Below are 26,502 nucleotides of genomic sequence, written 5' to 3'. Positions count from 1 at the left end.
AATTGGGTTTAACGTCGTGCTTGAGAATATTTCGCTCATATGACGACGTCTCATACCGACAGTGTGCTGAAACTGCAGTTAAACTCACAGTTAGAGATCGCGAGAAAGAATGCCATTTCACAATCAACCGCTGAGTTAACTGAGAGATTACAAACTTATGTGAAGCAACTTAGAACTGTCTATATGATGGCTAAACGTGATATTCCCTCAGATGTTTTTGGTGATTTCATGGAATTACAAATTTTAAATGGGGTCAAATGTGACAACTTCTACAAGAAACCACAAGTGATCATGGAGTTTGAGCAGTGCATTGAAACAGTTTTGGAGGAGGATTTGATCAGGAAAATTAATTCCAGTGATTACTTTGGTGTCATGCTTGATGAAACATGCGACATAACTGTTGAAAAAAAACTTGCTATTTACATCAAGTTTATTGAGAATGGATCGGCTACAGTTGTATTTCTTGGTAATGAACACATCACTGATGGAACTGCAGCTAGGTGTTGAGAGTGCCCTTGTTACATTTCTGAGGAGAAAAGGTGTAAGTGATGCGAACTTATCGCTTATATATGGGCTTGGAACAGACGGCTCAGCAGTCATGACTGGAAGATTAAATGGACTTGGTGCTAAGCTGAAACAAAGAAACCCACGTTTAGTTCAAGTACACTGTGTAGCTCACAGGTTGAACCTTGCAGTTTCACAGGTAGCCAAGGGCATTGGGTACTGCGAGCAATTTCACAACATGATCCACACCTTGTATCGATTTTTTGCTGAATCTCCAGTCAGATACGACAAGCTCTGAGAACTGCAAACATTGCTACATGGAAAGGCTAAACAGATAACAGAACCAACTTCAGTCAGATGGTTATTTGTTGAAGTGGCTGTAAAGATGGTGTTTGACAGTCATGATGCCATTGTAATGGCACTAGACTCTGACAAGACTGGGGGAAAATCAGATTCATTGTACAAGTTCTTGACAAAAAGTCTGTTTCTGTTGATTACGGCTCTTCTCATTGATGACCTAACTGTCATCGGTGTGCTGAGTGTTACATTTCAGAAGGATTCAGTCAACCTGTCATACATCAGACACAGTGTGGAAGCTACAAAATCAACGCTCATGGCGATGAAGACTGGATCATGCAAGGTGGATGAGGTAATGCAAAAGCTGGGAAATGTGCCAGCAGCAGGAGAGAAAAGCATCTACAATGGAGTTGATGTGATTGACAGTGCACCTGTGAGAAATCGTTTCATTGGGATCAGAGAGAGATATTTGAATTGTCTTGTGGACAATTTAGAAACGAGATTCCCAGATGAAGAATTAAACATCCTTGAATGTTTTGATACAGTGTTAAATCCCAGGAGATATCCTGACATTCGTGATTTACAGAACTGTGGAGTGGATCAACTCAGTAGTTTAATTGACCACTATAATCTGGACAGACAGAGAACAAATGCAAACTGTTTGCACTTCAAATATTTTGTCAATTCTTATGAGAATTCTCTAAACTTTGACAGTTTCTTGAAGCTGTTAATCACTGATTTCGCTGATCAGTTTCCTGACTTTGTCACACTAGCCAAGATTGCTCTTGTGATCCCTGTGTCATCAGCCCCATGTGAGAGGGGATTTTCAGTACAAAACTCCATCAAAACCAAATCAAGAAACACACTAAATACAACAAGGCTCAATCGACTCATGTTTATCAAGCTTGTTGGGCCAAACATTCATGAATTTGACTTTCTGCAAGCAGCTACCATGTTCAGTAGAATGAAGTGTAGAGTCAGTAAATGATATATGATCTAAAGTGAAGACTATCTAACTTAACAGTCTGACAGAGTCTAGTATGTATAAATTGGCCTTTTATGACTGTTTACTGTTTACAAAAGTTGAGAAAAGTTGAATATGACATGATGACTCTTGCACCATAACTATCAAACAATGTTGTGGAAGAAAACCTTTTTATCCTTGAATGTGTGTGTCATGCTTATTTGTTGCTTACAAAATGTGCTTGGCACTGTATTTTGATGATGACTCTTGAACCATAGTTATGAAACGTGGAAAAATATGTATGTCTTTGAACATAGTAGAAGACTCGGGAATTCCAGTTGAAATTAGCCTTTTATGCTTGTTTGCTGCTTACAGAATTTAATTGGATTTGAACAGTGAATTTACTGCAATGTTTGAACAATGAAATTGAACAACACTGCTATGTCACTTTAACAGTTCATGAATCAGAGCTCCAGATAAGATTTAGCTCATGTGAGTACTGTACCCGCTGTATTTTTTTGGAGTGGGTATTATGAATGTTGAGTGGGTATTTCTTTTGCTGTTACCCACTGCTTTCAAATATGTGCGTATTTCAGTCATTTTACTCACCTACGTATATGCCATTGAGTAAGTTTACTAAGCAGGTATGTTCTGCCTTATGTCATACCTACCGGTAGTAATATGTTTTGAGAAGGGCACAGGAAATAGGACTGTGTTGTTACTATACTCTGTAGTGACTCTGGGTCAGCTCATTAATTAAACAGGGGTGGACAGCATGGCTCAGCTAATTAGTGTACTCACTGAGTCTGTCTTATGGGAGGTCTGTCTTTTGGGAGTGAACCGTATCGATACGTAACTGATATACTATCCAGCTTTATTGACGATGGGTCAATAGAGATTGAGTTCATTGGTACCTGTGATAATTACACCGGATTTGATAATTACACAGATCAAATACAAACGTTTTACAGAATGCTCATGTAAATTGCATAGAAAACTGACAATTCAAATCAACATGAAACTTTCAACAGCTTGAACAGAAATGCTTGAGGTACGTTTGTATGGTTTACATGTAATAACTTATGATATTACTTCTGTCTATGTGTAAGAATTTTTTGAATTACCAACTTACTGTGTTTTGTAACAAACGTAGTAAAACATTTCATTGTTGTAATAACACTGACATGTATATATATATTCGATGCAAAGGCGCGACTTATCACTTTATATTCGATTAGGTAACATAATCAGCTGTAGATTATGGAAAATAACTAGTTACAATTCAGTGAGCTTTAAATGAGTAAGTTAAATTATGTCTAATCTATTCGAGCTTGGATGTATAATTATTTGTGTTTATACATTATGTTTCATTTTATGAAACATGACAACTTAATAATACCTAAAAAGTAAATTCAAACTATTCTATTGTGTTGGAATTCTTTGTATGTCCTTGAATTTTTTTATATTGTTTCCTATTTATTAGGAAGTTGAAGAAAATATAATCTTCAGTAACCTCTAAACTATTACATCTAATTCAATCAATGTGCATAAGAAGTATTTTAGTATCCATTCCCAATGAAGAGTGCCAGGCACTTACCTCTGTAAAAACATCATAATCCCCTTTCTCGCCGACATGTGTTCATTTGCCAAACGCTGTATAAGCCTATGATAATGATTAGCAATTACTATCAAAACACTTTAAATACTTCTTCTGATTGACACTAAAGGATGCATCTCTCGTAAGAAAATCTAATATTTGCTCAGTTCTACTAAATTGGTTGAAATAATAGGTACAGTGCGATTTTTAAAAGTATGACACACATGTGCATCTCTCACTGAATAAGAGGTGCTTTCTGTTGACGAATATATGTGGCTCTCGCTGTGAGAAACTGCCAATTACCTGCCCCATAAACACGTAACTCGCTGTGAGGAGCTGATTAATTTGCCCCATATATGCGGCCCTCGGCCTTAATGAGTTAATCTTACCCATGTTGGAATCATGTTCAGGTTACCAGCATGTGAGCCTAACCCTGGTTACCAGCATGTGAACCCTAACCCAGGTTACCAGCATGTGAACCCTAACCCTGGTTGTGGGAATATATCGCAATATTTTGTGCCAGGATTGGAATAATGTGGAGTTGTGTGAATGATGTGAAGAAAGAAATTGCCCTATGTTATGTAATACTCTAATGCATGCAATAATAAATCTGTGCAACTTGACATTTCAGGTTCATGAGAAAGCTGAAGGTGGTTGGTGGTATGTTGAGATAGATGGGCACAATGGATGGGCGCCATCATCTTACATAGAAAAGTCTTCTGTCAAGGTAACATATGACAGTGCAGTGTATGACTAGGCTTTCTTAGCACAAATACTCTCAAGCATTTTACCTTATCCTCACTCATACGTTATTGCTTATCTCACCTTTCTTCCGAGGTACAGTAGTCAGGTCAATCTATGATTTAACCTCAAACAAATTGCAAAGGAATATATTTTGCCATATATATGTTCATTGACATTGTCGAAATGATATATTCAAAGTCTAACAAAACTAAGGTGGAGAAACAATAGAAATAGTTAAAATAAATTGATACCAAACCACCATGGGGAAAAAAGGGAGACAACTCTGTTTGATTGACGGTAAACAGGCTACATCATGAGGTCAAAAGAAGTTCATGCATCAACATGCTATTTTTGCGCTTTTCAAGTCATCTATCAATTCAGGTAAGTTATTTTATACATACTAGTAATTTATCCATTGTCTCATTATTTAAAGATATGGTATGATTTTACAAATGTAAAGCCTAATTTACTTAAAGGCATCGGCAACATTTTGCCTTGCAATGGTAGACCTTTAAACTCCTGGTTTTTCAATCATTTAAGTCAGAAACTAAAATACCCTTTAAAAACATATTATTCATGTATGTTTTATCAAAAAGAGATGATTTGATGATGTAGAAAATAAGATGGCATGAAATGCAACGTCACTGTCAGGAAAAACAGCTATGGAAGCCCAGTAGGGCCATGCTGATTACATCATTTTAACATGAGATGAGGTGAGGTGAAATTGGGTTGAACGTCGTGCTTGAGAGTGTTTTGCTCATATGACGACGTGCATGCGTGTGTATGTGCGGCTGCTTGTATTAGCCCAGACTTAAGTTGGTTTTTATAGTGCTAGCCCACTGAGATACCATGCCGCAGTGAAGTATCATGGAATAATAATTCATACAAAATTCATTATTCATTATTACCTGTACAAGCAATATATTAGGATTCAGATATTAGGAAAATATAAATATAGAATATTAGTGATAGCTTAGAGAAAGACTCCAGTCAAAAGTTGTAAAACTCATCTCACAGACATACTATTGAAAAAGGTATAAATTACGGCTGCACAATTTCACAGATGTTCAAGATAAAATCCTAGCCTAAGGTATCAAGGACTCAAGCTGTTAGCAACCCTTTCAGTAATTCAGAGTTATGACCAGATGATTAAATGAACTGCTTTCATAAAGTAAACATGTCATCATCTATATTACAAAACTTTAAGCAAACACCAATTAAGGGTCATAAAGACATGGCCCAGAGTAAACGCATCTATTGTAACCCAAGCACCTATAATTGACACATCAGATTAGGCTCGTTAAGATCTAGCCCAGGGTAAGCATCCAAGCATCCAGTAAAAGTGCCATCGAGATTAGTGCCAGTTAAAATAGGATTAACAGGATTAAGAGTACTTCCCCTGCCTGGTCATGTCATTAGTAGGACACACCCCATTTTGTATATTCTGTATTTGATAGGCTAATATAGGTTACACCCATTTTTGTATCTGTGAACCAATCGTACTCTCTTTATTGTTTTAATTGTAGATAAAAAGTCTCTTAACTGCATTTGTCCAGCAGTAGGGTTTTAGACTCCCAACACAGGTCAGCTCTAGCCCTCAGCCCAGAGGGTTGTACCGACTCTCTGTGGCTACCCCCTGTTACTCCGTTCTTGTAAATAAAATTGTGATTAGTTTCTTGTGACTTCGGACTCTTTGCTGAGTTAATTCGCCCAACCAGACCCTTATCATAATAGTTGGTGGAGAATCCGGGTAGAGTAACTTTTTAGCTTACTCCCAATCCTGAAACCTCTCTATGTGCCTACCATTAACATTGTGTATCAAGGATGATTCCCCAAGTTCTACGTCTACTTGAAGAGATTGCAAGTGTCTTGATCAACATAAATCCTCAATGCCGCCATCTTGAATGGAGCATCATACAGCAACCACCTGATGGACAACCTACAAGTTAAGGATGAAATACCCAGATACCACAGTCCAAGCAAGTACACATGTCACTCCCACAGAGATCTGATCACAGCCATCAATATGGAGATCCTGTATTCATACAGAAACCACCTCATGGACATCTTCAAGATGGACACTGTGTACAACAGAACTCATCAGGACTTACTTATCTGTGTGTTCGTAAATGGACTCAGTTCAGGATATACAATGTGTTGTTGTTGATAGGTGCTACCAGGTATGTTAGATCACAGGCCAGTACATTATTACCTTCTTATGTCTATACCATAATGTATTAAGTGCGTGTGAACAATGTGCACAAAATTACTTCTGTAAATGAAGTCAGAATAGGGATATTCTTGGGTCCAGCCACCGACAAACATACATGTATTTTATATGTCAGTATTAAGAAGACATTAACAGCGAAGCAATGTTCAGCATTTTAGAGTTTTGAAGTCTGAGTAGGATTATTTATGTTTTTCATTGGGCATAGCAGCCGCAATATAAGGGCAAGCTCTGTCAATGACACAGGAATAGCATCCTTTGTAGGATTATTATTTTTTATTGGGCATAGCACCCACTCTATATGGGCAAGCTCCGTCACAGACACGGGAAGAGCACCCATCGTACTTAAACGGGCAACAGTACCCACAAGTACCGTCTGAGTCGCGCGGTAAAGTTCCTGGTTTCAAATTTCTTAATGTGAAATATTTGCTGAGATGTTTAATGTGTACTTTTTATGACGCTAATTATTGTCATTATTTGGTACTGAGCCTCACCTCCCGATTTCAAAGATATTTTCCAAAGTAGTAAATACCTGGATGTGAAATGTACATTACAACGATCATTTGATTATTTTTCTGATAATTCAGACTGGCAAGATGATCACTCTTATACCGTAATTGCATAGACATATTTGTTGCACGGAATTTCAACGACATCAAGAATTGTTCTTCAGTGATTATTTACTGATCTGAACTGTTGGTATTTATATAGCTTCACTCCTATCAGTTTGGATTCAATTTATTTAAGCTTGGGGTCCAAGCTTTACGGAGCAGAGGGCAGTTGTTATAGGGACTAATTTAGGACAGCCATCGTCCAAATATTTAAAAAGTTCAAAACTATGTACTCAAGACATGTGAGACTTTATTGTAAAATATATATGACACTAAGCTGTATTTTTAATCACTACTGTACATCCTTATCACTACCACATTGTACATTGACTTGTCAGCCCATTAATTATTGTATAAGACATTTATAAGCTTCATTGGTAATCCCCCTTGGCCGTGTCTGCCATCACATCAACTTGTCAAGGAAGTGCTATTGTTTTTCTGTCTGTCCATTGATGAGTAGTCGCCTGTCTATTGTTGTCAAAAACAGTATATATACTTAGTATGCTCACATCTAGACAGTGAAGGAGTACGAGTTCGGTATTTGGACTGTCCGTTGGGACGACCACGAGCAGGATAATGCCGCTCGTTGGAAACGCCCTGGGGTTGAGCAGGTACTCCGCTCACCTTATGTATGTCTTGTGTATTTGTTTGTCATGTACTAAAGACGTTCGAACTCAACTATGCCTTCGTCTTCATCAACGCACACTTCATCTTAAAACATGAGCTAATTCCCCAGTCGACGTATAACCACGCGTTGACAGAAGCATGAATACCCCACTCAGACACATTATACTGACTCCGAGCCGACCAGTCCTTGTTGTACCCATTAATGCCGAGCGCCAGGCAGGGACCAACAAGTACCATATTTTACCATGACGCGGTAAGGGATCGAACCCGTGACCTTCCGCTCCCATCATTTTAACAGATTTGACCAAGAATAAGTGAATTTATCAAATAATAGGTATTTTAAACATTATTTTTCGATAATATTTATGTAAATTAAATTCGAGAACTGAATTATTTTGACTTAAAATGATCTAAATGAGGTCAAATGGACATATAAAGATATTACATTGATATTTTCGTATAGCCCTAAAGGGAAAACTTCAGGAAATTCCATCTCATTAAGTGGATTAAAAGTGAAACTGTTAAGTATACAGTTTCTTTGTTAATTCAAAGCAAATTGTCGTGTATAAAGCAGTGTTTTCTGTTGAAGATAATAAGAAATTAGCCTAAAAAATTCAAAAATCTGTTATTACGGAATGCTAAATCCTTCTTACTGTTCCTAATATGTTTATATGGGTCTATAAACATGGGAAGCCCCACTAACTGTTCAAGAAGCAACTTTGCAACTTTTTGTCAGAATTATTTACCTAACATCGCTGCAGTGTATTAATTGTGAATGTAATTGAATGAGTCAACATTTCGATCCTTCAGTGTGGAAAATATAAGGTTATCATTTTTCTGTGATTTAGATAATGGATCAGTGCATCATCTGTATGAAACAAGCACTGCAGTCTCTAAGGAAAAGAGATTTTACTACGTACGCTTGGGCATTTTCTTCAGTTTATGGTGGACAATGTTAATCACACCATCAGAACACTGGATGGTCATTGCAGGGATCACACCAGGAATACAGCATCAGAAACCAGTAAAATATTGACACTCAGGTATTTCAAAGTCAGTCACATGGGACTGAGGAAATCCTTCACAGGGAGCTGATAATGTTTATGTTGAAGATCCAACCTGTCAACTAGATCTGTTGTGCAAAATGTCATGGAAGATGACCAAACCAGTACCAGGATGGTCTGGTATGACGCAAATTGGAACACGTCAAAAGGGCCGCATGACAAAAGGGCAGCAAAACGGAAAAGTCAAAAGGGCCTCAAGAGAGTCAAAATGGCCGCTTCAAAAAGTTTAAAGGGCCTCATACATCTAGTCGAAAGGGCCCCCCATAAAAATAAATAAATAATAACATCTTTTTTTTAAAGTATTATAGTAAAAGGTTACACATCTATACAATGTATATTTTATGCATACTAGTCCTGTTTTTAATAGATATTTTTTTCAATATTAGAAAGAAAATAATGACAAACAATAGATGTATGTAATGGTTATTTATTTCATTTCAGTATCAAAACACTTGTCATTTATGATTATGACATATGCACATTAGGTCTTCATTTAAAAAAGATCGCATTAGTAGTATACACAATGGGGGTACGGGACCAGGTCCTTATCTATTAAGCCTTAGATAAGTCCCTTACCACATACCACCATTGTGTATACTACTACCGAGGTGCAAGCAAAATTTGATGAAAATCGGTCAAATAGTTTCTGAAATAATGACTTTTAAGTGAGCATGGGGTCGGTCAGAAAAAAGGCTCGGGTCGCCTCGAAGTGGCTGCTCCTCCGAGCGCTGTGGGCGGATGAGTCGCAGTGCGTGCGCGCGTGTGTGTGTCTCTCTCGGCTTGGTGTACGGATGGATGGCTGGCTGGCTACATTAAGCAGAAAAATAGGGATGCAAAACTGATAAAATATCATGACAAGAAACTATCATCACACGGTGGGTAATGTGTAAGGGGACTGTGTCGTGAGGTACGAACATTAACTCCTCTCTGACAAATGCTCTCGGCGGTCCGTCTTTCAAGTAGTACAAGTTCGGTTCGCCGTCTTTGATGTCGACAAGGTCTACGTTGTACGTTTTCATGGACCATATCGGATTTTGGTGGCGCGTTTTCACATTGTCACTGCAGCAGATGGTTTGTTCTTTGAGGACATTTCTGATATCTTCACATACGAGCTTTGCGGCATACTACCATCACTGTTTGACTAATCAGGATTTCTTTGAGAAGCACAGAAGCTAGCACTTGCAGATGCTATCTGGAGTTTAAATGTACCAAACAAGAACTTGTTACATGATGATGTTATGAATCACATCTTTGATGGAGGCTCTTTGTTACTAAGATTGCCATGGGCACAGGGAGTTCATTTTCATCTCTTTGCAATTTGTATGTGAAGCGTGTGAAGAAATATTCAAATCCCACAGAATCTTCAAGCACCAAAGATCATACACATCCGAGACATACTAGTGGTGTTTTGGGGCCTAAAGTCAAATTCATGGAAGATGTAAATCTAACATCCAAAAAGCAGCAGTTCCTGGCAAACCCACAGAACATTGATCTCCTTGGCAAGAAGATAGAAGAAACTGGTGTCCAGATGTCACATAGCTTGCTCTTGGTGATTCTGACCCGCTGATTGTCCAGATGGCTGTATCCTCAGTATTGGAAAATCCCTTCTGAAGGTTTTAAGGTGTAACTACAGGACTGACTGTGACAACAAATGTTGCTGCTGTTGAAAAACACGGCATTGATCACCCGGGTGCGGGAACTGTCGGGGTATCAGCTGCTCCAACTGGCCTGCAGCTCCTCAAAGTGACCTTGACGAGGACCTAGATAAGAATTTTTGCATTTTATGCATCTAAATATGAAGCAGAAGGACTTTTAAATGCTTTAGTTCGATATGAACAATTCAATCAGCTATCTACATGTTTTTGAGTCATATATACCTTAGCTGTGTAAATATCATTAAAAAATTTAGGAGAAAGGGTGTGTTATAAAAAGCTAAATTTTGGAAATGTTACCCACCTCTGTGAAAGTTAGACTTTTGATATGTGTTCTGTCTGCAGATACAGGTTATCTAAATACGATCCAAACCCAGCATGGTCTGTTTGCCGTTCTTCTACCTGCAGCCTTAGTTCCAGGTGTAAATGTTGTGCCCATTTAATGGCAAATATTATGGAGGACAACTTTTTCTTTATTGTATGTCACAATGTTTCTGGGCTATTCCTTGCCCCTTCATCAGGTGAATTGCAACAACTCGTTTAATGTTCAATACCAATAGATCATTCTAAGACGAGAAAGGAACTTTGGAGCGGAACGCTTTGAAAATCCCGTAGGTGATCAGAAATCACCACTTCACTGACATAATTGCTCAGAGAGTAGCGGTCAGTATTGGAATGTCGTCCCCCTCTGCATGAAGTACCAGACTGGCCTCACAGTCTAGAAAGTCATCGGTATGGCAGTATAAACATGCCCCAGCTATGCCAGGTGAGGTGATCTATGCCCAAGTAAAATAGAACCAGAACAGAAAGATACATCAATACCTTTTGCTGAAGTACAAGGTAGCAAGACCTACATGAAGCAGGACTGCCCCTTCATCTGCAGTGATGGGCCGACGAAAGAGGGTTTTTAATAGAACAGTCACTGTGGAGCGCCATCATTGAAGCCAAGGCTCGTCTCGTGAGGGTTGGCAGTAGTAGGCAGTGGAGGGTCAGTGTAGGCATACGCGCTTAGGATGGTAGATCTCATCCAAAATGCCAAGGTTGTTCGCGAGACTTCTGCTGATAAAAATGTAGACAATGGGATGAAAAGTCTCTTGCGTAGCCTATGATGGTCTTGAGATGCAGCAGGATACACCCATAAAGCCCTGACAGGGCAGAGGGAAAGATCCTCGGTGTCGCAAGGCCCCGTGGAAAGCGGCGGAATCTCGAATAGTCAGTCCGGCTGTCCTGGCAAATGATTCTTAGCAATAAAGTCCCATGTTAAGCCAAAGAAAACTTTGGCATGCCTTTTCCTCTCAAAACGCACCCGGTTGACATCTAGAGCATGAAGTTCCAAGATGCATACATTGGTTGCAAGAGCCATAAGGGAAAAGGTCTTGAAAATGATGTGCTCAAAATCTTTTTCTGCCAAAGATTCATATTCCTCTGAAGTCAGATGTCTGAGGATGACCGAAAGATCCCAGGCTGGTGGCCAGAATTTGCGAGACTGGTCAGCAACCTTATACGAGGGTAGTAGAAACTGTTCAGGGACAGCAGAGACCAACGTTGGAGTTGGTTCAGCTACTATAAAATGCTTCTATGGGCGGTAAATTATTTTGGTCAAATTAGTTGCAGAATTAGTTGTTAGTTAAATAGTCGTCAGAAAATGAATTGAAATTATGTATTTTTACGAGGGTAGTAGAAACTGTTCAGGGACAGCAGAGACCAACGTTAGAGTTGGTTAAGCTATTATAAAATGCTTCTATGGTCGGTAAATTATTTTGGTCAAATTAGTTGCAGAATTAGTTGTTAGTTAAATAGTCGTCAGAAAATTGAATTGAAATTATGTATTTTGACCTTAGGTGTTTTCAAATGGCTGACGTGTCCAGTGTAATGCATTCTTATCGCTTCGAAAAATAAAATACTAAAAAACTCCATTTCAGTGTAATAATGCAAAATACAGAATGAAAATAATATACATGTATGTAAGTTCACATTTATAATTCATGTAGAACCAGGGCTCGAAAATTCCACTCATCCGCTCGTATTGACGAGTACAATTTGTTTCGGGCAAGTGAAAAACATAATTTGCTCGTCCTACAGGACGAGTATGTTTTCTGACCCAACTATTTTTCAAAACAATAAGTTTAAGTTTTAACATCCTCATTCCCCATTAGCGGTATTTTCAAATTCCCCAAAACTAACCGCAAAGTTTAAGTCTTGATGTTCGTTTGGTATCCTTTTTCAACAGATATCATGCAGCGTGGTTTTGTAACCTAAGTGCTTCGAATATCCTGATTGGCTATAATTAATAAACTTTCCAATGAGAAAAATCGTCACAACATGAATGTTGTCGGATCAGCTTGAAAATTGGGAATTCCCTACTTGTTATTACCGATTGTAATCAAAGTAACGATGGTTCGAGATAATAATTAAACAAATTTAATAAACCGAGGAATAAAATCAATAACAGTACTCATAAAAGTTCTCAAATGTACATTAATACTTACTATTTCCATTTTTATGTGCAATCATGTAATTTTATTATATCAAGTGACATCTCGGCTTTCGTCGCCTCGAACTTCGCTCTCGGACACGATGTTTAATGCTAATATATATGCATGAAGCATTTTTGCCAGTGGTTATAGCCTAGCACGATACGTCCACTAAGTTCATTAATATGGACCTACTGCAACAAGAAACAGACCACCTGATGACAACATTCATCACATACAATGGTTATCCAAAGAACCTTGTAGAAACCACCATAAAGAAAACACTACAAGATCAAGTTCAGCCTCCTCCGAAACCTGAACCATCTCCCATCCGCATCAACATCCTGTAAGTTGGGCCCATCAGCCACCAAGTCAGCAGACTACTAAAGAAAATGGCCAGCATTGACACCACTTTCTCGTCTGGCAAAACCCTTAAAACTTTGCTACGTGCAAATGGTAAGGGGTGCAATCACGCTATATCCAACCCTAAATGCTGTGTGTATAAACTGAAATGTGACTGTGGTGACATCTACATTGGTGAGACAGGCAGAACAGTAGCTACACGTGTGAAAGAACACAAAACTTCAGTGGACAAATCAGATCTGAAATCTGCAGTTTCCCAACACATTATGAATAATCCTGATCATGAAATTGACTGGGAAACTGAAGTCCTCGCAAACAACATCAGTGACTGGCGGAAACGCAAGTTGATTGAAGCTATCTTCATCAAACGCACAAAACCAGCAATAAACAGGGATCAGGGTGTCTACCTCCCAAATGCATGGTACATAAAACAATAAGACAATACCCTACCCTCGTCACTGTTCCCATGTATAAAGCATAATTTCTATGTATACACTGCTATTACTTTACATTCTATACATTTATAAATACGTCTCTGTACATTTCTAAATCATCAACAATTTTGTATAAGTATCTGCACAGTTCTAAATTGATCCATTAATTATGCAGTAAACGACATCTTATATATTCATAATAGCATGTATTCTATTAGCCATGTCATCTGTATCTATTGACCACCAGATGTATTGCGTCGTCATAGCATTGTGACGTCATAAGCATTGTGACGTCACGGCCAGAGTTAACAGTTACTGTTCAGTTTTACCTGATGATGGGGCCAGAACAAGCCCTGAAACGTTGTACTCGAGAATAAAAAGAAGATGTAACCCAGAAAAAATCTCTTTGTTCATCAAATATCATCTTCTAAAATGCCAATCAAGCATCTAATATTCATATAGGTGGTGATTTTTTGCGTAACACGTTCAGAATAACATGCTTTTACTTAAAACTTTCGTCTGAATCTAAAAGTTTTCGTTTTCGAGTATACTATCCATTGCTGCAATATGATTGGCTGCCTTAGGTCACATGCATAATTATGTCCAATCACGATCCTCATAGCAGACTGTGGCAGGAAAGCGTCATTAGAAACCAATCTTTATCTAAAAAAATCGCTTCTTACAACTGTGAAAATACTCTTGGCAAGGGTGCAGTGATAGTGTTGATGTTCAGAGCTTTTGAACGATTCCTGCCATCAAACGAATTGCCTCACATGTTATCCGTACGAAGCTTCCAAAACGGAGGTATTTCACGCTGTTGTATCACGTTACTGAGCGGAAAGCTACTGATATCGGGAAATAGACGACCATACATTTTATTTGAGAGATTGTTTTATAATAATTTTCCAAATACGTAAAAATGAAAATATAAAAGAAAATGTAAGGGGATAGTATGACATGTTACAAATGGAAAAAATCGCCGCATTTTTTGCTCCGTTCGTGGTTTATCTGGAAAGTAAGCTTGCATTTTCATTAAATATTAACCTATTTACGTTGTAGTTGTATTATTTGAATAATATGATAAAAATATATATTTCATTTTTATAAACAGAAGTATTAGACCTTTCAAATGGTGTATAATATGTAGTAGCAGTAATGTTTTACAAGCTGATATTTTCCTTGGTAAACACAGGCTTCCTCTAAGATCTCAGGGTCTCTGGGAACTCGGTGTCATGGCAGTAAATGCCTCTGGTTGACTGATGTTGAAAGAGTTAAACAGATGAGGTGGTAATTCTAACTTAATCTAATGTTTTAAAAATCCTGTCATTTATTAAACGCACTTGCCAGGTGTCATTGATATTTTTAACAAGGTAATATAGTTCACTATTTCATGCTTTGTTGGGTTTACAATATCCACTACGTTGATTTGTAATCTGCTAGTTTTCTCAAATATTTCAAATCTGAACTGCGTATCGTCTTACAAAGCCAAGGGAAGTAACATTTTTATTTTTATTTGAAGTTCAGCTATCTTAAATGGTGAACGAATTAGCAGACAGAGTAAGTAATGTTTATTGTAGTTTTATTCCAAGCAAACATTTTGAAATATAATAATATAAATTTTACTTTCATTATGTTGCATAGGGCAAGTACAATTTTAGAAGGACGAGTGGAAATTTTATACTACTTGCCCTGTAGGGCGAGTGCAGATTTTAATTTTTTTTCGAGCCCTGAGTACTATAAGTTACGTTGAAACCAAAATATAAAATATATTTTAATAATATACCCAAATTTTACCAAAACTGTGAAAATAGAATATGGCAGAGTGTGACTGGTACAAAGCATTCTCACTAAATAAAAAAAATAAAAAACACAAAAATGCACAAAATATAACACTTCAGCATCCCTTATTACAAATAAATTTGAGCGTATCAGTGAAAACAAGATGGGAGGGGGGAATTGTTGCTTGCCAAAAATTGTGCACCCACTGATAAACAACTGCTAGTTGCAATGACCTGACTAGTGGAGATGAAACATCAGTGAGCGGAACTTCTACGCAACATTGTTGCTATAAAGGCGTGCATCATAGGGTATCGTTTCGAGAGCATGCTTTGGAACAAAATCACAAAAATTGCGTACAAGGGTATGATGACGTATTTTTGTGGTGCTGTAAGATTCTTAAGGTTAGGCCAGACATTCAGAAATAGAAAGTTGGAAAACATCTACAGCAGAAACGTGTCTTGCATTGTGAGTAGTAGTGTTTCAAACAAACAAAACTATTTTACACACGGTCTGTTTTTTTAATGGATCTTTCATGTTATCTACACCAATATGTCTATGGAGCCTTTTAAATTGTTAAACATGCCAAACAAGAATATATGGAAAATATCACAATGTTTATTTCTTTAATAAGATAATCTCTGGGACCAGTCTGAATATTAATTGCACATTGATTGATAATCTGGTAAAAGGATTTGAAGGCTGGAATTGAGTTCAGACACTTTCAACATATTTTAGTTATATAACTTCAAGTAACGCAGCCTTTCCTCTAAGTAAGAACACTCGAAACCAAAATTCCATCATATATGAGAAATATCTATTGCGCACACTTTCTCATACATTATGATGAAAAATATTCTGACATAAGTCCCAACTACTTCATATTGTTGTGGGTTCACAATAACTATGTATATTGATATTCTGTTTCAGATTGGTTCAGACTGTGCCGATAATCCTAGCGCCAATGACATTTTTGTACGATCTTCATCATCAAAGATATCCCGAAATTGTGACAAAGGAATGTGACAACATATATTTTGGTAGGAAAAAGCCAAGACCACCTCCTGAAAGGCAAGCATGTCCAAAACCTCCATTGTTGCCAAAACAGACATCAAAGTCATCTAACCTTGTGTGCCAAAAGCAAAATGAGGAAGGACTTGTCAAGAAAAAGTTTTTACCAGGGGCAACACATATGACAGAAAATCTGAAAACACCAGAGCCTGCCAAGGCAATGGTTCACCCTCAGTTGAAAATCAAACCAACAGTATTTGATGGAGAAGAGAAAGATGATATTACCTTTAAACAAACACATGTACATTCTACTGCAACTGTTGTGAAGAGAAAACTGGATAAAGCGACAAAAGAAGCTGTTCATAAAGAATCTGCAGCATCCAGGTTTGGAAAGAAACCATCAATCACTGGAGTCCGAAAACCTCAAGTAAGGCCAAAGCCTACAGATTTTGCTTGTCATTACAGTTCCAAAGCCATAAAACCAGCAGATAGCCTTGAGTCTAAAAATAATCTCAGCCAAGGACTGCAATTGTCAGTCGTGAGTCCATCTGTATGCCAAATTGAAGAAGTGAAAGAGGTAAGACAACCTGAGTTAAGAGCTATGCACAAAAGTTACATGGTCAGTAGCATTGTCAATGCCTTTGATGGCAAGTTGGTGTTTGGGGGAACATCTGCTATTCCAAGACCAGGAATTCCAACTGAGAAGAACAAATATACTCCAAAGGATGATGTCAAAGATGGCAGTAGTCGAGTACCCAATCCCTCAGCAGTAGAATTAGAACCTATTGATGACTGGGCTCTCTCAAAATGTACTCACACTGTCTTCAAGACTGTAAGTATATTTACAGCTGAGAATGAAGGAGAAATTGGTTTTGATGAAGGTGAAGTTGTAGATGTTGTTGAAAAAGGTGATGAGGGATGGTGGCTCATAAGAATTTCAGGACGTGGCAAGGGTTGGGCTCCTGCTGAGTATATTAAAGAATATAAGGAGTCAGCATCAAGGCTGAGACCAAGACTTCCACCTAAAAATAAACCAGTACTGCAAACAAACTAAGTTGAGAGTGTTACTATTCAAAATAACTTGTGTTATGGTCCCTTTATGTTCCTGCTTACAATATTTGCTGACATTTATCAATGATCAATTGATGTTTAGTTAATGATTATAAGTCTCTATGATCTATATCGCACCCTAGATCTGGTTTTAGCTTCAGTACCCTTATGCTGAACATGGCCATTGTGAGCAGGCTGGCCCCTTTTATGTCAAAATTCTCTTCCTTTCTATCTACAAAAGATGCCAGAGACGATCACTGACATGATTTTTGAAGAATCCATCCTTTGCTTATTGATTTTCAAACTGTTTTGGGATTGTTTTATGTTTTATCCATTCTTATTATCTAAACAAACTATGGTATTCAGCATTTTCTACGCATCTACCCTACTGATGTGAAACAGCAGCTACAATCTTGGTAACTGATATATACTGAACATCATTGAAAACACACCACTTATAAAAGTTCAGATTATTAAAAGCATGTGTAAAGAATTGATACATTTTGAGTGGATAATAACAGATGAACGACTGACAAAAACAACAACACAGAAAAGACGCTCATTCATTGAAATATTCCACAGTCAGAAAGGATCAAACACCCATGGGGTCAAATCGAAAAGACAATATCGCGTGTTACCACCATTTGCACTGACACATGCAGTTCAACGTCTCCTCATTGAGTCAATAAGCGTCCGAACAGAGTTCTTGAGGATGGCATTCCACTTCTGCAGTGGTGCAGCCTCAAGTTCCTGGATGTTTCGCATCTGTTGTCGCCGTGAAAGACTTTGACCAATTTCGTCCCACAAGTGCTCCATGGGGGATACATCTGGCGACTGTGCTGGCCAATGAATAACCTGGATGTGTTGCTGGGCCAGATACTGCATGGAAAGTCTTGTTGTGTGTGCCCGTGCGTTGTCCTGTTGAAAAGTATGGACATCTTGGTGGTGGTTGAAGACAGATACGATGGGATTCTGAAGAATCTGCTCACGGTAATAAAGGGCATTAACTCTCCCTTGACAGACATGAAGGCAGTCCTGTGATTGTAATTTATTCCACCCCAGACCATGACACTCCCACCACCCAATGGTCTGTCTGAACCACACACTCATCAGCATAACGTTCACCACATCTCCGCATTACGTAGATGAAGATGTGACTCGTCAGTGACTACCACACCATGCCATTGTTGTAACCTTTACTGAAAATGCATGCTAGCCCATTGTATACGCTCATTACGGTGTCTGTCAGAATTGGTCCAATGTAAGGACGTCGAGCATGGAGCCCAGTAGCGTGTAGACGGCATCACATGGAGTAAGCGCTGATGACCCCCACATCAACCTTGAACTAGTGCAGCAGTCCTGGCAGTCGGCAGTGTTCAATCACTGATATGGACAAGGTCTATATGGCGATCCTGATGGAGCGTCGTAACACATTGTTGCCAAGGTCATTGAAGGTCACGGGTGCTGCCTGTCTACTGATGTCGTCTATGAAGCCTAACGATGGTGGAGTGGCCAAGTCCAAGTTGTCGAGCAATATCCCTGCTGCTGGTGCCAACCTGAATCATGCCTAGTGCACTTTCTCTTTCGTGAGGTGTTAACCTCGGCTTCTCTGTCCTCGTTTCACAATCGTTAGTGAAGCAATGAGAATCGGTTCTCATAAACCTGCTTTTAATGTCACAGTCAGTATGATTTCAGAATGAAATTCGCGCTTTTTTCATGGTGTGGCTGCATGTTGATGCATTTTGGAATTAAGAGTCATACTGTGGACAGGAATTTGTTTCTAAAGCATTTTTCAACTGGACATGCCCTTCGACTTCATGTTAGTTATATTCATTGATCATTGTCATGCTGACATCCATCTTGATGAAAATATGGACAATTTGAGACTGGTGCGTTTCAATGATGTTCAGTATATTTGGGAAACCTCAGGGACCACATTTTTCCCATGTTGGCTAATCTCGTAAAGAGGGAGAGCCGTCTAGTCACTTCCACCTAGGATCCATGTTTTACAGCTTTGTTGGTCAACTAGCCATGGACATCATCAACTCTCTTTAACAATGCCATAGCTCCAGTAGCTGTGTCTGTTGAGAGGATATAGGACAGACAGGCACTCGTTCTAATCTTAAGGTGATGAAAGACAATTTCTACCTCCACCTATCCACCTACCAGCCATGTCAAGGCATTACCAGAAGAGCTAAGGAAAAAGTATTACCATAGAAAGGGTCCTAGTGCTTACCCCAGAATGGGGTCCAGCCTTGGAGACCATTCTGGTTTGGAGAACCAAAAATTCTCTTTGTTATATGGCCATCATTGTTTCCTTGTTTTCTGGATATTTACCTATTGCAGTGTCTATTCTAGAACTAAAAATCTAGGGGGGATTTGACCCCCCATCATGTAAAAAGGAGGGGGGATTTGGAAAAAGTAGTGGGGAATACCAGTATTGCTGTCCCTCTAAATATTGTACCTGTAACCTCATGTGAATAAAGAATAACAAACAATATGAAGTTTGTTTTTTATCAAGGTGAGTTCTATCTTTTTCTGTAATGATTGAAATGAAATTCCAAAAATTGAACTAGATTCCTTGAAATTCACATCTTTAAAACTCTATTTAATGCTTACAAATAATTTGAAATTGGTCCACATCCTGTCATCTCAAAGTCAACTTCATAACTTCTGATTCAGATTGTTACATATTGAAAGAAAATCTTTGGAAGATCCTCCTTTGCTTTTTGGTTTTGAATTCCTCAAGAGCCTTGCTGGCATCAAAGGTTGAAACAGGTGGGCCCTCAATACTTATTATCATCAACTCTTTGAGTGCCTTCTCACTCAGTCTGTTTCTATGTGATGTTTTTATAATCTTTTGACTTGAGAAACCACCTTCACAAATTGCTGTCTGGACTGGCAAAGTTAATCCAATACAGGCAAGCTTCAGAAGGTTTGGGAAAAGGTCCTTGTGACAGCCATCAATGATTCTCCATAATTCATGGAATTTGTCTCTTGGATACTTCTGCTGAATCAGGAGGCATTTTAACAGGTCAAATTCTTGTTTAGCTGACCCTGCATCGATTAGGGCGGGCACATCACCCTTAGGGCTACCATATTGAGAGATCAATACATCTAGTTTCTCCTTACCATGACTTTGAAGATTTGTTTCAGCAACAAATGACAAGTCCCTGAATGCCAACACATCAAAAGATGAAATCACTGTAACACTTTCAGGGGGGAATCTTGTGTTAAGATTTTCTATCAGTTTCTTAATAAAGGTTGTCATGGTTGACTTCACAACTGCCTCGTGCTGTTTCTTGTATTTCAGTTCGTGCCCATAGAGGTGATTGTCATCTGTCAACAGAGACTGGAACTCTTGTATGTAATGTCCATCATTTTCTTTTCAGGTTTATCAATTGTACTGGCAACCACTGGCTTCAGTGATGCAACATCCAAACTGTCTTTTTGCATCACCAAATTAAGTTCAGTTATCACTGGTATTACATCCATAAGACTCCAGGTCAGCGCAGCAAACTTGAACTTAGTGATTGACTTCAAAAGACCTGTAGCTTTTGGATCCCTTGATAGTTCAGTTGATTGAAACTATACAACTAGGCTGTTCCAGGATTTGTAGATAGCTTCCAACTCATTATAGAAGCTGAACCATCTTATATCATGCATTTCTCTTACTTTGATATGACGCTGATTGAGCAGTTCCTGTAGCCTAGCTAGTCTGCTGCTTCTAGCTGATGACCCCTTGAAATAATAGTACAGGCTTGTGAGAGTAGATTGTACTGTTGCATAAAGTCAATCTTGGCAGCAGACTGGCTTGTACATAATGCAAGTCTATGTGCAACGCAATGGATGTTGATAAGAAATGGGGGATGATCTTCTAAGATGTGCTGCTACACCATTTATAGTCATAACACTGGCACCATTAGATGCAAAACACAGAATCTGTTTCACATCAACACCAATATCATTGAAAATTGCAAGGAGTTTCTGGGTTATAGCATCTGCTCCCTTTTCACCTAAGTCAAAAGTTCCCAGAAAGTGTGATCTCACATTAAAGTCTTTATCAACAAATTTGACATAAACAATGAGCTTTCCTGTCACTGAAATGTCTATGCTTTCATGTATCAAAATTTCTACACAATAAGCATCCTGTAAAACTCCAATTATTTGAGCCATGATTGTATTAGCGCAATTGCTTCCTGAATGTATTCAGCAAGAGACCGTGACCTGTACGTGGCATTACCCCCAACAGTAAGATTTTTAACATTGGTGCAGCCTTCTTTCTCCAACAATCCTAACAGAGAACCATACTTTTCAATAGCAATGTTTTCCTTGCAAAGCCAATATACTGTGTCAACAGCAGACTTAACCGCTAATTCCTCATTGGATACTAAATTAGACACAGAAACCTCTATTGTGGTTTGCGACTTCATCATAGCTATAAGGGAAAGCTGGTGGTCATTGGTATGTGCATGTCTAGATAGTGTGGATGTATGAAAGTTATTGCAGCCATCACCAGTAAAACTATTGCTCTTTTTATTTTTGCTACTATAGTCACATAACATCGCACCAAGCTCGTTTTGAGAGAGCCATGGCCATTCTTTCAACAATTTTTTCTGAAAAACACTTGGTTTCATCTTTTTAGAGTCAGAGGGACCGGGGTCGGTCTCAGGGTTCGCATCCTAGAATAGACACTGCAAGTATTGCCAATCCATGCATGTGTGGGTGAATAGCAGATATTGCTGATCTCATTATATGGTGTTCGAATAGCCTTGCCATTCCAGGTTTGCAGGTTGGTTATCCACCAACACAGTTCTTCATTCAGAGTCAGGTGGGCTTCATATCTCTGATTCCAAGGGAAAGCTCTGATTTTGTGCATTTGCATGTGCGTTTAATGAAGGCCTGCACTGGAACTTGTACAGTGTTTACACAGTGGTACACAACTTTCAGATCTATTGTAATCATGTCATTGCCATACTGAATCATGTCGTGAGCATACTCACGATTTCCATCTGAATATCACCTCATCACTGGAAACACAACAGCTACACTGATGAGATCATTAGTGTTGTCGCGGTTACACTACTGCAGTAGTCTCTTGAATGGTATTGCCAATGGCCAACTTCACAGAATGCAAAAGCTGCAGAACACTAGTACTGCCGCCAGGATTATTACTCATACAAAACTAACAAGTAATATCCAGCCTGCATTGAAGTCCCTCTACTGTTTGAGAATCAGAAAAAGATTAGAGTTTAAGCTTTTAACTCTAACCTACTACGCACTAAATGGAACTGCTCCATGTTATCTTCAAGTCCTTGTCTCACCTTACGTTCCATCGAGGAATTTCAGATCTGCTGACCAATCACTTGTTGTGCCTCCATATAAACTCAAAACTTTTTGTCATAGATCCTTCAAACATTCAGCTGCTTTTCTGTGAAACTCTCCCCCTGCAGACATTAAATCTGATCCAATTCTCTTAAGTTTTAAATCTCACCAAAACACATTCCTCTTTCTTCGCTACTGACTGTCATGTGTTTACGCTTAGAGCATGGCCAAGTGTTGTGGAGTCAAATGCAGTGTCGGCCTGTGTCGAACTTACCCTTCATTTCAAAACTATTCGAGCGATGTGTAGCTAATAGACTTCATGACCACATGACCCTCAACAGATGTCATGAGGTGATGCAGTCAGCCTATAAACAAGGCCATTGTTACGCAATTAAACTGCATTGGTCCGGGTTCAAAATGACATTCTACAATCAGTAGAGAATGATGGAGCTGCCATTCTTGTATTATTTGCCCCCTTTCCCCCGCTTTTGATACCATTGACCATAGAGTGCTTCTTCAAACACTGGAAAAGAGACTTGGTATCACTGACAAAGCTATACCTTGGATTGAGTCCTATATCGCTGGACGGCACAAATCCATTCACATTGATTGCACAACATCAAAGAAAGAAGAACTGCTCTTCGGAGTTCCACAGGGATCAGTCCTTGGTCCGATTCTGTTCACAATGTACACTTCACCGCTTTTGGATGTCATTCAAAAATATAATCTGCAATTCCATCTGTATGCAGATGACACCCAATTGTACATATCTCTTAGACCACAAAGTAAACCAGTTGAATTCTCCTTTGCTGTGATATCTCAATATGTTTCTGATATCCGTGAATGCATGGCTATGAACTTTTTGAAGCTTGACATTTTTGTCAAACTCCGGCCCCTGTGGGAGTGCAAAATTAGGCGCGAATGATGGTGGGCCATCATTCTCCGTCCATGCAAAATCTTTCCTCTTTTAGAGATAAGATATTGTTGGAAGTATAACGATAATAAACGTGCAAGAAAAATTGAGATACCAGAGTTTATCATAGGATTGGTACGGAATAGTGTATGGATTCTTGAGAGCTAAGCGTACTGAGCAAATATTGATCATAGTGGGAAGAGAAACAGACATTCTGGGTTGGTGCAAGTGGGCAGGAGAAAGATCCAGTAGAGTCGTGCTTAAGGACGGGACCGTTGTTTGGGCCAACCAGAGATTGGAGCTTGCGTTAAAAGAGTAGTCTCACTATGTGGAATCGTTTGTGGATGGGGAACGATTAGCTGGATAATGAGAGACATGGGCAGGTTCGACACCAGATTTAGAGTTTGCGTGTAACCAGCTCAAAGATGGAAAACCCATAGCTACCGAACACCCTGAAACCATCGGAATATTTTATGGACTTAAATTGGTATCTAGGAAACAGTTCAGCGTCAATCTCCTATGATCTCTTTGTTTTTTGCAAAGAAAATTCTTGCCTGCCCTGTTCCCTGCCCTGTTCTTTGAGCTTTTTTTTTCTCGTCTTCGTGGATGTCCCTCGTCTTGCGGACCTTGGTTTCGAATCTCTTGTTTCATTGTGTGGTACTTGGCGAGTTCTGCCAAGATCAGACGGAACTCTTCCTCGGTGAACTTGCTGTCGGTGAGCGCTGTTGGTACGTGATCATCAATAGTGTTCAACTTGGCTTTGGCTAGAGCCCTTTATCCAGCCACCCCGGCTGATATTTCCAACCTGAGGACGACGGGCACACGTCTATGTGGTGCTTTTTTGTGCAATGTGCTTCGTGCATCTCGTTCTTGTTCCAGTTGGCGTTTGATTTCACTTATTTGTCGCAGATTAAATCCATCTACGGTTTCTAGTGTTTTGACCACTTCGTCCATGGCGGGATACAATCCCATCTTTATATATTAATATAAGTTATGAAATAATATTTAATTGGTTTTCCGTTAATTTCTGATGTGTATACTTTCCGCTCAGTAGACCCATATCGTCGGATAGAAATAAAACGCGACCGTTTTCAACAGCGTGCTCAGCAGCCAAGAGATGATGCTGCCCAGGCTGCCCGGAAGCGCTTCAGCAGCTTTGCCAGCAAGTTTCACGAGCGCTTCACCGAGAGATTTCAGATGTTTCTTGATCAAGTCTCTGACATCGCCGCCGCCGTGGCATGGTGGGCTCGGTGGTGTCAGTGCACCACTTCGGCCCATCAGGGAGATGACCAAGGTCGATATGATGAAGCCGAGCGCTGTCAGAACACTGGCGATGGTGGTCCCTTGTTCAGGAACAAGTTCGGATCCTGTCGGCCAACGTGTTGTCCCAGTTCTAGACTCGGTGATGGTTTCTCGCGCTCGGCTGATTTGCGATCGGAGCGCTTCTCAGTTGGAGGCGGAGGCTTCCAGCTGGGACGATTTCTGGTCTTCCAGGTCGCGCAACCTTTGTTCGATGCGATGCATGATGATCTCCCCGCTGCTTGTTCGAATTTCGTTTTCTCGTAAGCGATGCATTCCTTGAACGCATTTACTTTGGCCATGTTGTTCACGGGCATTATTATATTAAACATCTGAAGATTATATGGATATATAAATAACAATGTCGCTATAAGGACGAAAACTAGATCCTTTCCAAAGATTGAGGGAACCGCTCGGAGTCAAAGCCGTCCGTCAATCCGCGACGATCATGAGTAATCTGAGCATGATCCATCAAAACCAAACGCTGCTGGTTGGATTCCCTAACCTGAGCGAGAATGACGTCATCGTCCCCAGGACGGCTCGCCTTGCTTTTCATATCACTTTGGAGTCCGAGAACGACAAATGCACAATTGTGGACAACCTGGGTCGCGCCATTGTCAAGAAAATGACCATCAAAATCAGTGGGAACAAGGTGCTCAGCATCGACGACAGCGGCGTGTTTTTCACTTACGCAGACCTCTGGAGAACCATGGGTGAATGCAATAACATGTCGTATCAAGGAATTTCTGGGATTAGCAATATTGTGAAAGACTTGCATGTCGGGTATGCGGGTATATGTGTCGGAAATGAACGCAATGCACTACTGCCATCAAAAAAAGCCGTCACCGAAGCGTACGGAAACCGGTTTTGCATTCTGCTAGACTTCGAGTTGCTAGAGGGGCACATGCCCTTTTACCAGGCCGTGCTGGGCGACAGACTGGAATAACGACGTGGAGAAATTGGAGGCCGCTCAAGCCGAATACGCTAGAAAATGCATTCAGAGAATGGATTTCATCGACGACCAACTCAGGCAGGATCATCATGCCGTGCGCACGTTCAACAACGTAGAAGAAACCATGCAAGACTATTTTTTCGCCACGGGAAAAGGTACTGGCTTCCCTGGAAGACGAGCCCACCCTATCGGAGTATTACATGCCTTCTGTGAATCAGGGAGACCGAGACCTGATCTTTGTTGCCCTGGGCATCGCCGCAACCGTGGTGATTGTAAAACAATTAGAATAATAAATATTTAAGTGTGTATAATAACGATGGGACGACACGCTTCATATCGTTGCAAGTTCGTGCTTTGGGGAAAAGCCAAAACATGCAGAAGGAAATGCACGACCGAGTATTGCGGCATACACATGCTGATGATAAGAAAAAGCAACGCCGTCAACTACGCGTGTTTGACAAACTGTTAGACATTCGTTTCACTTGAAATCATATCAAACTATTAGACATTTGTTTCACTCGAAATCATAGCAAACTGCTAGACGTTTGTTTCACTTGAAGGCATAACGAACTGTTAGACATTTATTTCACTTGAAATCATATCGAACTCTCTTAGATG

General features: G+C 39.5%; 1 protein-coding gene across 4 annotated transcripts in view; it reads left to right on the top strand.

Moving 5' to 3' along the window:
* LOC124285576 (SH3 and PX domain-containing protein 2A-like) overlaps positions 1 to 16,360 on the top strand; it is a 235,953-nt gene extending 219,593 nt beyond the window's left edge. For all 4 annotated transcript variants that reach the window (XM_046721831.1, XM_046721828.1, XM_046721829.1 and 1 more), the window contains 2 exons: positions 3,994 to 4,089; positions 16,265 to 16,360. In XM_046721831.1, the coding sequence (XP_046577787.1) occupies positions 3,994 to 4,089; positions 16,265 to 16,360 (192 nt within the window). The remainder of the gene's footprint in view (positions 1 to 3,993; positions 4,090 to 16,264) is intronic.
* The last annotated feature ends 10,142 nt before the right edge of the window (positions 16,361 to 26,502 follow it).

The sequence above is a fragment of the Haliotis rubra genome, unplaced genomic scaffold (genome assembly GCF_003918875.1).
Source record: "Haliotis rubra isolate DU_JTF1 unplaced genomic scaffold, ASM391887v1 Scf363, whole genome shotgun sequence".
NCBI classification, from domain to species: domain Eukaryota; kingdom Metazoa; phylum Mollusca; class Gastropoda; order Lepetellida; family Haliotidae; genus Haliotis; species Haliotis rubra.
The sequence above is the reverse complement of the archived record's forward strand: the minus strand, read 5'-3'. Positions and strand labels throughout refer to the sequence as shown.